Raw genomic sequence first — 15175 nt, 5'->3', positions numbered from 1 at the left:
AAAATGTAACTCATAGGACTTAAAACAGACCTTCATATAATTGTGCTCATTGACCGATACTATGAGAAGAATCACATACCTAATCAAAACATGATTCTGGACATATTTTAAGGGTCTTGTAGTTAGAGAAGCTTCAAACCCATTAAACCATACTAGCAGTTGTTATATTACAAGACAAAATGAGGACAGCAAGACAAACTAAATGGCCAAACATTTGGGAATAACTCCAACGTCAGAGTTACTTAAACATTGCCAACAAATGTTTAACTCCTAACTCCTAAGGCTAAGCTTAAACAAAAACCCATAAGAGGATGTTCTCAGCCCATGTGGCAAGCATGGAGATCCCAGATTCTCAGTGATTTAAGGGCAAACACTTCATTGCACCTTATTCATCTTCATTGTAACGTATCAAATCAACCTACATGTTAAAAAGCAAAAACATCTGAAAACCACATTAACATTTTAAAAGAGGGGGTTTGGACTGGTATACAAGTAACATTATCTAAAAAGCAGTACACAAATTGCTGTCCAGTGGAATAAAATATTAATGTTATGTTCTGACAAACGGTGCAAGATGTCATTATGACAGCCTACATATTGTATTAACATCCAATGATAAAGCATCGACTTTAGTGATCTCCTTCTCTAACCAATTTCTTTACGTCTACTTTCTAAAAACTCTCCAAACACATTCACTCCACAACCAAAACCACCTGCAATATAAACCCAGTCACAGAAATACCTTGCATATGTGCACTTTGCTTATGAGGCAGTTCAGCACGGTTATTGACTTTAGTGGTATACAAAATATATATGTTCCATTATCTGGACTGGTCAGTTACCCCACAGCCAGGAAGACATTGTATTCCTCATTATCCTCCTCTTCCTTAATATCACCTAATTTTCCTACTTATGATCCTCCACATCGTCAATATATATAGTGTGTGTGTGTGTGTGTGTGTGAGAGAGAGCAGCATGCAGGATAGTGTGTGTGAGACAGTGTGCAATAAGAAGGATAGTGTGAGTGTGCAACAAGAAGGATAGTGTGTGAGTTGAGCAGTCAAGGGTTTGGGAGGGGGTGGGTGCAGATCAGGGGCTCTATCCAGTACTGGTATGGGACTGAGGGGTAGGGAATAGGGTGTAGTGGGAAGGGAGTAGGAATAGAGAATATGTGATAGTATGATGCTGAGGATAAGGCATAGGGGTTAAACTTGTCAATCCATGTTTCAATACCCTGTAATCCTGTACCAATAAACCTGGTCAAGTGAAATTAAATAATGACTTCATATTGAAGACTGTCAATTTCAGGTTCAATAGTAGGCCTACTACTACAGAGTCCTCAGCTTCGGGCATCTGAAGAATAAAGAAAGGCTATAAAAGGATGAAAGTGAAGGGGGATGAAGTTGCCCTTAGACAGTGATCAATTCAGGTTAACATTTCCCCCTTGTGGTTAAGGTTATGAATCAGAGGAGTAGGACTGATTCCAGATCTATTACTTAGGGCAACTTTTACCCCAGAGCAGGTGAAAGTAATGGAAGGGTTGAGGGGTCATAGGTTAAAGGTAAAAGGTGACTTCCTATAGTTGGTTACCAGTCAGTGGAGATATTGGCAGAGAGGTCCTGGATGCGCCGGGCGCTGCAGCCCCTACACAGGATGTGACCATCGAAGGGGTAACAGCCTCGCCCCTCACCCAACAGGAGCAGACCACACTCCTGGGGGGGACAGAGAAAACACACGGTCAATCCAGGAACACTGGATTAGGTTCAACGAGGGGGCTGTGTACATTTGATGTGATGGCCTGCCAAACTGTAAACATCATTCAACTTGAGTGACCTGTTTAACTAACACACACACACACACACACACACACACACACACACACACACACACACACACACACACACACACACACACACACACACACACACACACACACACACACACACACACACACACACACACACACACACACACACACACACACACACACACACACACACACACACACACACACACACACACACACACACACACACACACACACACACACACACAGAGAGAGTGACCACTCACCTCACACACATAGCAATTGACGTGGAAGCTGCGGTCCAGTGCCACTACACGGACCGCAGCATCCTGGCCCGGCTCAGGCATGATGGCCTGGCCACACACTGAGCAGCAAGGGGCAAACGTCCTGTGTGGAACAGGAAGCAGAACGCACCAGCGTCAACACTAGAGCTCAGAGGGTGGAAAACTAACAGATATAATAATCTGTCCTATAGACTAATGTCTAGAACTTGTAAACTCAAATGTAATTCAAAGTTTAATTGATCAAAAGTCTCCCATTGATCAATTAATCTCTAAATTACACTTTACGAGTTTAAGTTTTAGACATGGGTCTATTGGACAGATAATTATATCTGACTGTTGTGCTAGTGTTCCAGTTGATTGCATGCCTAAAGTATAGTCAGTGTTCTCCCAAGTAGCGCAGAGGTCTAAGGCACAGCTTGAGGCGTCACTATAGACCCGGGTTCGAGACCCGTGAGGCGGCACACAATTGGCCCAGCGTCTTCCGGGTTTTTTTATTTAACCTGGTAGGCCAGTTGAGGACATGTTCTCATTTACAACTGCGACCTGAACAAGATAAAGGAAAGGAGTGAGGAAAACACCCCATGTGTAACTCTGTTGGTAACAAACGTACAGTCAATAACGCAATAGAAAAATCTGTATACAGTGTGCGCAAATGGAGGTAAGCCAATAAATAGGCCATAATGGCGAAGTCATTACAATTTAGCAATTTACACTGGAGTGATTGATGCGCAGATGAGGATGTGCAAGTAGAGCAGAAAAACAAAAACAAATGTGGGGATGAGGTAGGTAGTTGGATGGGCTATTTACAGATGGGCTGTGTAAAGCTGCAGCGATCGCCAAGCGGCTCTGACAGCTGACGCTTGAAGTTAGTGAGGAAGATATGAGTCTCCAGCTTCAGTGATTTTTGACAATTCATTCCAGTCATTGGCAGCAGAGAACTGGACGGAAAGGCAGCCAAAGGAAGTGTTGGCTTTGGGGATGACCAGTGCAATAATCCTGCTGGAGCACGTGCTACGGGTGAGTTGGTATGGTGACCAGTGAACTGAGATAAGGTGGGGCTTTACCTAGCGAAGACTTATAGATGACTTGGAGTCAGTCGATTTGGAGACAAATATGAAGCGAGGGCCAGCCAACGAGAGCATACAGGTCGCAGTGGTGGCTAGTATGAGGCTTTGGCGACAAAACGGACGGCACTGTGATAGACTGCATCCAATGTGCTTAGTAGGTTGTTGGAGGCTATTTTGTAAATGACGTCGCCGAAGTCAAGGATCGGTAGGATAGTCAGTTTTACGAGAGAATGTTTGGCAGCATGAGTGAAGGAGGCTTTGTTGCGAAATAGGAAGTCGATTCTAGATTTAATTTTGGATTGGAGATGATTAATACGAGTTTGGAAGGAAAGTTCAGTCTAGCCAGACACCTAGGTATTTATAGTTGTCCACAGTCTAAGTCAGAACGGTGTCTGCATAGAGGTGGATCAAAGAATCACCAGCAGCAAGAGTGACATCATTGATGTATACAGATGAGCCCGCAAGAGAATTGAACCCTGTGGCACCCCCATAGAGACTGCCAGAGGTCCGGAAAACAAACCCTCCGATTTGACACACTGAACTCTGAGAAGTAGTTGGTGAACCAGGCGAGGCAGTCATTAGAGAAACCAAGGCTGTTGAGTCTGCCGATAAGAATGCTGTGATTGACAGTCGAAAGCCTTGGCCAGGTCGATGAAGACGGCTGCACAGTACTGTCTTATCGATGGCGGTTATGATATTGTTTAGGACCTTGAGCGTGGCTGAGGTGCACCCGTGACCAGCTCGGATATCGGATTGCATAGCAGAGAATGTCCGGTGGGATTCGAAATGGTCGGTGATCTGTTTGTTCACTTGGCTTCCGAAGACTAGGAAGGCAGGGCAGGATGATATAGGTCTGTAGCAGTTTGGGCCTAGAGTGTCTCCCCCTTTGAAGAGGGGGATGACCGTGGCCACTTTCCAATCTTTAGGCATCTCAGACGATACGAAAGAGACATTGAACAGACTAATAGGGGTTGCAACAATGGCGGAGGATACAGCACAGCTGATTTGTAGGGGTCCAGATTTTGCAGGTCTTCAGAACATCAGCTGTCTGGATTTCGGTGAAGGAGAAGCAGGGGTGGGGGGCTTCGGCTGCTGCGGGGGATGCAGAGCTGTTGGTTGAGGTTGGGGTAGTGAGGTGGAAAGCATGGCGAGCCGTAGAGATATGCTTATTGAAATGATCGATTATCGTGGATTTATTGGTGGTGACAGTGTTTCCTAGCCTCAGTGCAGTGGGCAGCTGGGAGGTGCTCTTATTCTCCATAGACTGGTGTCCCAACATTTTGGTGAATTAGTGCTACAGGATGGATTTCTGTTTGAAAATCAAGCCTTTGCTTTCCTATCTGACTGTACATATTGGTTCCTGACTTCTCTGAAAAGTAGCATATCGCGGGGACTATTCGATGCTAGTGCAGTACGCCACAGGATGTTTTTGTGCTGGTCAAGGGCAGTCAAGTCTGGAGTGAACCAAGGGCTTTATCTGTTCTTAGTTTTAAAAAAATTGAAAGGGGCATGCTTATTTAAGATGGTGAGGAAAGCACTTCTAAAGAACAACCAGGCATCCTCTACTGATGGGATGAGGTCAAAATCCTTCCAGGATACCCGGGCCAGGTCGATTAGAAAGGCCTGATCACAGAAGTGTTTTAGGGAGCGTTTGACAGTGATGAGGGGTGGTCATTTGACCGCGGACCCATAACAGTGAGGCAGTGATCGCTGAGATCCTGGTTGAAAACAGCAGAGCTGTATTTAGAGGCCAAGTTGGTCATGATGATATCTATGAGGGTGCCCATGTTTACATATTTGGGGTTGTATCTGGTAGGTTCCTTGATAATTTGTGAGAGATTGAGGGCATCTAGCTAAGATTGTAGGACAGACGGGGTGTTAACTTCTCTAGGGTAGGGGGCAGCATTTTCACGTTTGGATGAAAAGCATACCCAAATTCAACTGCCAGCTACTCATCCCCAGGAGATAAGAAATGCATATTATTAGTAGATTTGGATAGCAAACACTGACGTTTCTAAAACTGTTTTAATCATGTCTGAGTATAACAGAACTTATTTAGCAGGCGAAACAGAGGACAAACCATTCAGAATGTTTTTGTTTGTTGAGGTCACTGTCTTTTCAATTACTTTAATGAGGTTTCATTGGGAAACAAATTTCTAAGCGAATTGCTTGCAGTTCCTACGGCTTCCACTGGATGTCAACAGTCCTGAGAAATAGGTTAATGTTATTCCTTTGTGTAATGAAGAAATACAGCCATCTTGAAGTCGAGTCACTCCAGGTGTCCTGGACATGCACTTCAATCAAACAGAAGGCATGCTACATTTTGTTTTAATCCTGTATTGAACACAGATCCCGTCTTCAATTTGATCGATTATTAATGTTAAAAAATACCTAAAGTTGTATTACAAAAGTAGTTCGACATTTTTTGGCAAAGTTTGCAGGTAACCTTTGAGATATTTTGTTGTCACGTTTGAGCAAGTTGGAACCTGTGTTTTTCTGGATCAAACGCACCAAATAACTGGACATTTTGGATATACACTGCTCCAAAAAATAAAGGGAACACTTAAACAACACAATGTAACTCCAAGTCAATCACACTTCTGTGAAATCAAACTGTCCACTTAGGAAGCAACACTGATTGACAATAAATTTCACATGCTGTTGTGCAAATGGAATAAACAGGTGGAAATTATAGGCAATTAGCAAGACACCCCCAATAAAGGAGTGATTCTGCAGGTGGTGACCACAGACCACTTCTCAGTTCCTATGCTTCCTGGCTGATGTTTTGGTCACTTTTGAATGCTGGCGGTGCTTTCACTCTAGTGGTAGCATGAGACGGAGTCTACAACCCACACAAGTGGCTCAGGTAGTGCAGCTCATCCAGGATGGCACATCAATGCGAGCTGTGGCAAGAAGGTTTGCTGTGTCTGTCAGGGTAGTGTCCAGAGCATGGAGGCGCTACCAGGAGACAGGCCAGTACATCAGGAGACGTGGAGGAGGCCGTAGGAGGGCAACAACCCAGCAGCAGGACCGCTACCTCTGCCTTTGTGCAAGGAGGAGCAGGAGGAGCACTGCCAGAGCCCTGCAAAATGACTTCCAGCAGGCCACAAATGTGCATGTGTCTGCTCAAACGGTCAGAAACAGACTCCATGAGGGAGGTATGAGGGCCCGACGTCCACAGGTGGGGGTTGTGCTTACAGCCCAACACCGTGCAGGACGTTTGGCATTTGCCAGAGAACACCAAGATTGGCAAATTCGCCACTGGCGCCCTGTGCTCTTCACAGATGAAAGCAGGTTCACACTGAGCACATGAGCACATGTGACAGACGTGACAGAGTCTGGAGACGCCGTGGAGAACATTCTGCTGCCTGCAACATCGTCCAGCATGACCGGTTTGGCGATGGGTCAGTCATGGTGTGGGGTGGCATTTCTTTGGGGGGCCGCACAGCCCTCCATGTGCTCGCCAGAGGTAGCCTGACTGCCATTAGATACCGAGATGAGATCCTCAGACCCCTTGTGAGACCATATGCTGGTGCGGTTGGCCCTGGGTTCCTCCTAATGCAAGACAATGCTAGACCTCATGTGGCTGGAGTGTGTCAGCAGTTCCTGCAAGAGGAAGGCATTGATGCTATGGACTGGACCGCCCGTTCCCCAGACCTGAATCCAATTGAGCACATCTGGGACATCATGTCTCGCTCCATCCACCAACGCCACGTTGCACCACAGACTGTCCAGGAGTTGGCGGATGCTTTACTCCAGGTCTGGGAGGAGATCCCTCAGGAGACCATCCGCCATCTCATCAGGAGCATGCCCAGGCGTTGTAGGGAGGTCATACAGGCACGTGGAGGACACACACTACTGAGCCTCATTTTGACTTGTTTTAAGGACATTACATCAAAGTTGGATCAGCCTGTAGTGTGGTTTTCCACTTTAATTTTGAGTGTGACTCCAAATCCAGACCTCCATGGGTTGATAAATTTGATTTCCATTGATAACTTGTGATTGTTGTCAGCACATTCAACTATGTAAAGAAAAAAGTATTTAATAAGAATATTTCATTCATTCAGATCTAGGATGTGTTATTTTAGTGTTCCCTTTATTTTTTTGAGCAGTGTATATCGACGGAATTAATCGAAAAAAAGGACCATTTGTGATGTTTATGGGACATATCGGAGTGCCAACAGAAGCTCGTCAACGGTAAGGCATGAATTATATTTTTATTTCTGCGTTTTGTGACGCGCCTGCAGGGTTGAAATATGCTTTGTTTACTATTGTGCTATACTCAGATAATAGCATCATATGTTTTCGCCGAAAAGCCTATTTAAATTCTGACATGTTGGCTGGATTCACAACCAGTGTAGCTTTAATTTGGTATCTTTCATGTGTGATTTAATGAAAGTTTGATTTTATAGTAATTTTAATAGTAATTAATTTGAATATGGCGCTCTGCTATTTCTCAGGCTTTTTGCCAAGTGAGACAGTAGAGTCTTGCCTAAACTCAGATTTTTTAATTTAAATATGAACTTTACCGAACAAAAAATACATGTATTGTGTAACATGAAGTCCTATGAGTGTCATCTGATGAAGATCAAAAGTTAGTGATTAATTTTATCTCTATTTCTGCTTTTTGTTACTGCTCTCTTTAGCTGGAAAAATGGCTGTCTTTCTGTGACTTGGCTCATACCTAACATAATCGTTTGGTGTGCTTTCGTCGTAAAACCTTTGAGAATCGGACACTTTGGCTGGATTTACAACAAGTGTAGCTTTAAAATGGTGTAAAATACTTGTATGTTTGAGGAATTTAAATTATGGGATTTCTGTTTTGAATTTGGCGCCCTGCAGTTTCACTGGCTGTTGACGAGGTGGGACGCTACCGTCCCACATACCCTAGAGAAGTTAAGCATATCCCAATTTAGGTCACCTAGCAGTACGAACTCTGACGCTAGATGGGGGGCAATCATTCCACAGCTTGGAGCTAAGGGGGGGGGGGGGTCTATAACAAGTGGCAACAGTGTGGGACTTATTTCTGGAGAGATGGATCTTCAAAAGTAGAAGCTGCTTGGGCATAGACCTGGATAGAATGACAGAACTCTGCATCGCTAATGTAGATTGCAATTCCGCCCCCTTTAGCAGTTCTATCTTAACGGAAAATTTTGTAATTGGGGATGGAATTTTCAGAAGTTTGTGGCCTTCCTAAGCCAGGATTCAGACAAGGCTAGGACATCAGGGTTGGAGGAGTGTGCTAAAAAAGCAGTGAATTAAGCAAACTTAGGGAGGAGGCTTCTGATGAAAAACATTAATACACCCGAATTACCCCATGGCTTTTATGGTTACAGAAGTCAACAAATGAGAGCGCCTGGGGACACAGGGCCTGGGTTAACCTCTACATCACCAGAGGAACAGAGGAGTAAGATTTGGGTACGGCTAAAGGCTATAAGAACTGGTCGTCTAGTGCTTTGGGAACAGAGAATTAAAAGGAGCAGATTTCTGGGCGTGGTAGGATAGAGTCAGGGCATAGTGTACAGGCAAGGGTATGGTAGGGTGCGAGTACAGTGGAGGTAAACCTAGGCATTGAGTGAAGATGAGGTTGCAGGCGCCAGTGAAGCTAGGTGCGGTCTCCGCTTGTGTGGGTGGTGGGACAAAAGGGCTATCTGACGCATGTTGAGCGGGAATAGGGGCTCCGCAGTAATGGGCTAGGCATCCCTCTAGCGGGACAACTTCCGGTGAAACTGGAGGGCGTGCAATTCAAATAAATAATCAGAATTACGGATATTAAACATTTAGGTACATACAAGTGTCTTATATCGGTTGAAAGCTTAAATTCTTGGTAATCTAACTGCACTGTCCGATTTACAGCGAAAGCATTCCATGCGATTGCTTGAGGACAGCGCCCCACCAATATTTTTACACCGGCATAGGTTTCATAAATTCACAAAGTGATTAAATATTCACTTACTTTTTGAAAATCTTCCTCTAATTTGTCATCCAAAGGGTCCCAGATATAACATGTAGTGTCGTTTTGTTAGATAAAATCCTTTATATCCCAAAAAGTCAGTTTAGCTGGCGCCATCGATTTGCGTAATCCACTCCAACTGCAGAGAAACTAATCTGAAAATCTACCCCTAAACTTTGTTTCAACAAGTCAAAATAAATGTATTTACTCCTCAGGTACCTTAAAATGTAATCAAACTAATATTTCTTACGGAAAGTACTATGTCCAAAACGATTTTAGCAGGTGCGTCTTGTCTTCATGGCGTGCCAAAACACAAATTTCCAAGACTGTCCCTGTAGTACAACTGATATTTCTTATTCATTTTGGAAGTTACAAATCTGAATCCTTGAACAGACTGCTGACACCCTGTGGAAGCCATAGCAATTGAATCCTGGGAGCTAGAATTGAGTATGCCCTTACACTTGACATTGTAAGAGCATGGCCTCAAAAACAAATTCCGGAAGGTTTTTCTTTGAATTTTCTCCTACCATATCTTCTGTGTTATATTTTCCTACATTATTTTAACATTTCTACAAACTTCAAAGTGTTTTCTTTCCAATGGTACCAATTATATGCATTTCCTGGCTTCAGGGTCTGAGCAACAGGCAGTTTAATTTGGGCATGTCATTCAGGCGGAAATGGAGCATAGCCCTAAGATGATAAAACAATGAGAGCTGCCCTTAACAGTATACAAGGCATATTGACATGAGAGACAAAGCAATCACAGGTGTTGATTAGGAGAGCAAAGACAACGGGTAAGACAAAGGGTAAATGGCGATGAAGGGGCAAAGAGGGTCAGTTAGCTACACACAGGGCCTGAGTTCGAGGCTGGTAAACAAAATGAAGTACCGTGTTAATGAACAGTCCAGCAGACATCAGCTGTGTAGCCGAGTGATCATAGGGTCCAATGAGCAGCAATAGATGAAACAGGGAGCCGTTAGGTAGTCGTTACTACGCTAGGCGAGCGGGAGACAAGGTGTAGAGGAAGCTAGCGGGCCGGGGCTAGCAGATGGGTCTTCAACATCCACAACGGAGAGGCACATCGGCCGAATTACTTCAGTAGACCAGCCGTGATGGATCGGCGGGGCTCCGTGTCGACAAAGGGTCCAGGCCAATTGGCAAGAGGTATTGTAGTTGTGTACTTCGTTTGCTAGCCGGGAGATGGGCCTAGCTCGTGCAACTTCTGGACAAGTGCGTTAGCCACAATAACCAATCAGTATTAGCTAGCTAGCTGTGATGATCCGGTGTAATGGTCCAGAGCTTGCAGTAGGAATCCGATGATGTAGTGAGGGTAAAAAATAAGTCCGATATGCTCAGGGCTGATATCGCGCTGTGCAGACTGGCAGTTATGTTCAGCGCTATCCTGGCTGAAGCGGCTGGTGTCTGAGCTAAAAAGGTAAAGACCGCTAGCAGTAGCTAACAATGACTAAATAGCTAGTAGCTAATTAGCTGGCTAGCTTCTGATGGAGGTTCCAGTTATAAGGCCTAAAAAAATCTGTATGGGAGCTGCAGCGATGGGACAAGACTAACTACCAATTGGATATCATGAAATAAATAAGAGTCAAGTCAGTATCCGGCACCGAGTAAGTGTTAAATCCGTGTTGCTGACCTGTGGAAGTCGTCTGGGCAGTAAATCTGGTAGGTGGCATCCACGGTGAAGGGCACGCCAGCCAGGCAGCAGCCACAGACCACGCAGTTGAAGCAGCTCGGGTGGTAGGACCTGCCCATGAAAGACAGGATTTGGTCCCGGAAGGTCTTGGAGCACTTGGAGCAGCGCTCTAGGGTAATCTGAGGGGGAGGGAGAGGGGCAGCACAGGTTCAGACAGAATAGTGTGTGTGTGTGAGAGAATCTAATCGATGGAGATAAACGGTGAAAAAGAGCGAAAGAGATCAACTGAGGAATTGAGAGAATGCTAAAAAGAAATGTAGAACGAAAGAGGGAGAAGAGACTTCTCAATACAGAAAGAGGACAGTCAGTGACAGCCACTCACAATGTAACAGCTCTCGCAGTAGCTCTGCTTGTCCAGGGCATAGAACAGTTGCCACCTGAGATGGGCGTGGCAGGTGACACAAGTGAGACACTTCACGTGGAACACCTGCTCCATGGCGATACAGCTGTTAACGTCGGCAAGGACGTTGTCACCGCAACGCGCACAGCGATCTGGTAGTATGGAGGGAAAGGGGAGATGAGACATGGGAGGGACTTATTGTGGCATTGAAATGAACTGTGTCGCCCAAGGCGAAATTCACGTGTTGACTGGACTGTTATTTACAAAGGACACCATTTTATTAGAAAGAAAGCGGAATGTACCAAAGTATTCTTCTGTAGTGGGATGATTCATGTCATACACCAACTTCTTAGTGAGCTGGTCCAACTCCTCCTCTGGTCTCAAAGCTGCTGACCCCTGCTGGACAAATGCACATTTTCCAGAATAATCAGCATAGAGATTTTACTTTCCCATTTACATCAGTGAAACCAAGAGACAGAAGATACAAGTACTCAAAAAGGACCATAGTTTATCTTAAAGAGGCACCACAAACAGTTGACGTTTGAACTCCACACAGACACTCACCTTACTGGGCTGACAGGCGGAGCTTGGTGCCGAGCGTGACCCTGATTTTTTTGTGTCTGGGCCTCTATTGGACGTGGGGCACTGGGTGACTCCCCCTCCAGACCCTGCGGCACTCCCCTTGTAACCCCTCTCAGAGTGCAGCTCCTGGGCTTGGGAAGCGGGGTTGGAAGGGTACCAGCCATGGGGGACAGTCTGATTCTGGGGCGAGGGCTGCAAAGCGTGCTGGTGGTGCAGGGGAGGGGTGTAACCCTGCTCAGCTTGCCTACCCGTCTGGGAGTAGGTTACAGGCTGGGCTGTTTTGTCCTGAACGCTAAACCTCGGGCCAGTAGCGGTGGAGGCTGTAGTGTAGGAGGAAGGGACAGGCTGGGGGTAGGGTTTTGAGACCTGGGCGTCAGCGTAGTTTGGCTGGGTGATGTACAGGGGACCTCTGGGGAATGGGGGTGTAGGACGGTACTGGGGTTGGGGGTGAGGGGGGAGACCCCTGAACAACCTGCCCTGAGAAGATGCTCCTGGCTGGGCTGAGCGTTTGTAGCGGTCCCCTGTGATGTGTTTGTTGTAAGGCACGTTCTCATACAGCTGCGAAAGAAAGGAAAGGGACCATTAATATATTTTTTCTTTATGCATTCCTCACAGTCCCATGTAGTTAGTCAGGTAGCCTACCTGTGTGCTTTTTTGTGAAATGCTGTCCAGATCGGCCAGCATGCAGGTGAGCAAGGCAATCTCTTCATCGATGACGGAATGGTATAAAATTGGCTTCTCAGGAGGTCCCTGGTGCTGAATTGTTTTTAGCAAGATCACATAAAGATGGGTGACTTTATATAATGTCACAACAGGAAGATATGGATAGGTAGAAAATGTAGAAATCTGAAAATGTGTTTGTCACAATACATTTGAATATTGGATATTATGAGCGATTTCTGGCTTCATAACAAAATTCCATTACTACAAATCTTTGCCTAGAAACTACAATAAACACTATGGTGAAATGGACCAATAGTCAGTGGGAAATCCAGGCTACAGAAGCAATTACAACCTACCATCAGCTGGTAGCGGTCCATGTGAGGGTTCAAGGATTGGTCTTTGAGCCCTTGGGGAGGTGGTTGGTAGTAGTGGTCATTAGATTTAGGGTGAAACCCTGGGTCCTCTTGGTGGTGCTGCTGCATGGGCCCAGCTGTAGAACACATACAAAACAGTGCACTTTACATTTACAAACAAGACTTAATAACCACAGTGTACACACTTAACATTAACCACATGACAAACATTTATTTACGTCAAGAACTAATCACCAAAGGTGTAGGTGTACTCAGTAGTGTCAGGTCCAACGCGCTACTCCAAGGCTTGAGTTACAGATTAACCAACTTCAGATTTTTACAATAGTTCATTACAAGTTCTCGTAATAGCAAGGTTTCACACAAGACAAGCCTAATGTAATGTAAGGCCCGCCACCATGTTCTTACCTGTGGTACCGGTAGCCATGTACCTAGTGGCCATTCCTCCTCCTCCTCCTCTCCTGTTCTGGTCATGGACCACATACTTGGGCCGGGTGTCCAAGGAGACCTTCTTTGGCGGCTGTCTGTAGACAGCTGGTCCAGAGTCGGACATCTGGGGAACAGGTCTCTCTGGGCTACCCAGAGTCTTCGGCGGCGGCCAGGTAGGACCAGACATGTCAGGGTTGTGAAAAAAAGGTTATCAAGATTAAACTTATACTTTAAAACTATAACAAAACTTTAAAACTATTTAAAAAATATTGGTATTAATAAGGTTCTTGTTAAAAAAAAGTTTTTTTAAAACAGCTACACTGTCCTATTTTGGCGAGAAGATTTGTCACTGCCACCCCAACATACATCATTTTTTTTGTTATTTTTTCTCTAGCAATACACAGCTGATACAAATAATCAAAGCTTGATGAGTTGGTTATTTGAATCAGCTGTGTAGTGCTAGGGCAAAAGCCAAAACATGCACCTGGGGGCGGGGCATGACCGAGTTTGGGAAACCCTGGTCTAATTGACTCAAGAACCGAAGAAACATATCTAAGTTTAAGTTCCTTAATTTTAATGAACCAGAAAATCTAGTTATTTCTGGTTGTTTATCAAGGTTAGCTGGCTAACTCATTGATCCAGCTATGTAGTATACCACTCTGTTCCACAGAGTGCGCCAACACACACTCTCAAAAAACAAAACACACGCACAAATCCCACATACGGAGACCTATGGCTTGTCCCACAAGGACAAAGGATGCATGTTAGAACCAGGTATAAACAATGCTAATGTGTATAGCGTTTGTATTCATTCCATTCTTGAAAGATATTCTGTAATATATATATATATTTTTTCACCTTTATTTAACCAGGTAGGCCAGTTGAGAACAAGTTCTCATTTACAACTGCGAACTGGCCAAGATAAAGCAAAGCATTAAGACAAAAACAACCCAGAGTTTCACATGGGATAAACAAACATACAGTCAATAACACAATAGAAAAATCTGTATACGGTGTGTGCAAATGAAGTAAGGAGGTAAGGCAATAAATAGGCCAAAAGTGGCGAAGTAATTACAATTTAGCAATTTACACTGGATTTATGTGTAGATGAGGATGTGCAAGTAGAAATATTGGGGTGGAAAGAGCAGAAAAACAAAAACAAATATGGGGATGAGGTAGGTAGTTGGCTGGATGGGCTATTTCCTCAAAAGTTATACAATTTCAAGAGGACTGTTCAGATTAAATGACCATAACTTCTACTTGTATGTTAAATGATTTGATGAAGCTTCTAATGTTTTGGTCCTTGAATAACTGATAGAATTAGGGGTCCCATGAAAAACATGTTATGGATTCTAGCAACAAAGAAGTTCAACTATCCACGGTAATTGCCATGGTACCAGTCAGGTAGTTGTTTCTGTAGTTTTATTTTACATTCTATTGTTTTCTACTCTATTCGTTCCCTACAGGACCTCTCCCTCATCCTCCTGCTGAAGATGTTGGACCTGATGAGCACAGCCGCGGGGGAGAATGAGGTACTACCGGACCTGGAGGAGGCACTCGGGGTGAGGTGAGGTGGTGCGGCCGTTACCCCTCACCCAACGGGAACGCAAGGCAGGATGCCGGAACTTCTATTGGAAGACCTTCACATCATGTTAGGATACCTCCTCACCATCACCAAGCAGCCCCTCTTCTTCCTGTTGGATCACTTAAAGACCTATTTCTTACAGTGTCACACAGGTACTGTAAATGACAGCTACTTAATTTGTTGCGTTAAGGTCTAGATTGTTGGTGAATGCTTGACGTCAAATCAAATAAACTTAATGTTCTACTAAGTATCCTGCTTTTCAAATCAAACTATTTTTTTTTGTCACGTGCCAAATACAAGTGTAGACCTTGAAGTGAAATGCTTACTTACAAGCCCTTAACCAATAATGCTTTATTAAGAAAAGTTAAATAAAAAATAAAATGAAC

The 15175-nt window shown here is 44.6% G+C and overlaps 1 protein-coding gene across 1 annotated transcript; it reads right to left on the bottom strand.

Moving 5' to 3' along the window:
- Positions 1-1586: 1586 nt before the first annotated feature.
- LOC120048973 (thyroid receptor-interacting protein 6-like) lies at positions 1587-13391 on the bottom strand. Its single transcript, XM_038995235.1, has 9 exons — positions 13184-13391; positions 12761-12894; positions 12384-12497; positions 11724-12299; positions 11462-11558; positions 11142-11311; positions 10760-10938; positions 2074-2194; positions 1587-1712 (listed from the first exon to the last, which is right to left on the bottom strand). Exons 1-9 carry the CDS (start codon positions 13389-13391, stop codon positions 1587-1589), a joined length of 1725 nt encoding a protein of 574 aa, XP_038851163.1.
- Positions 13392-15175: the final 1784 nt, after the last annotated feature.

Source organism: Salvelinus namaycush, chromosome 6 (assembly GCF_016432855.1).
Source record: "Salvelinus namaycush isolate Seneca chromosome 6, SaNama_1.0, whole genome shotgun sequence".
Taxonomy (NCBI): domain Eukaryota; kingdom Metazoa; phylum Chordata; class Actinopteri; order Salmoniformes; family Salmonidae; genus Salvelinus; species Salvelinus namaycush.
Note: the sequence above shows the minus strand (reverse complement) of the source record. Positions and strands in the feature narration are given on the sequence as shown.

Bases quoted from the DNA above. Each gene is read 5' to 3' on its own strand.
- LOC120048973 (XM_038995235.1), bottom strand. From the start codon at position 13,391: ATGTCTGGTCCTACCTGGCCGCCGCCGAAGACTCTGGGTAGCCCAGAG. The intron at 12,895-13,183 runs GTAAGAACATGG...TGTGTTCTACAG, and splicing joins CATGGCTACCGGTACCACAG to CTGGGCCCATGCAGCAGCAC. The intron at 10,939-11,141 runs GTGAGTGGCTGT...CCTCCCCCTCAG, and splicing joins ACTGCGAGAGCTGTTACATT to ATTACCCTAGAGCGCTGCTC.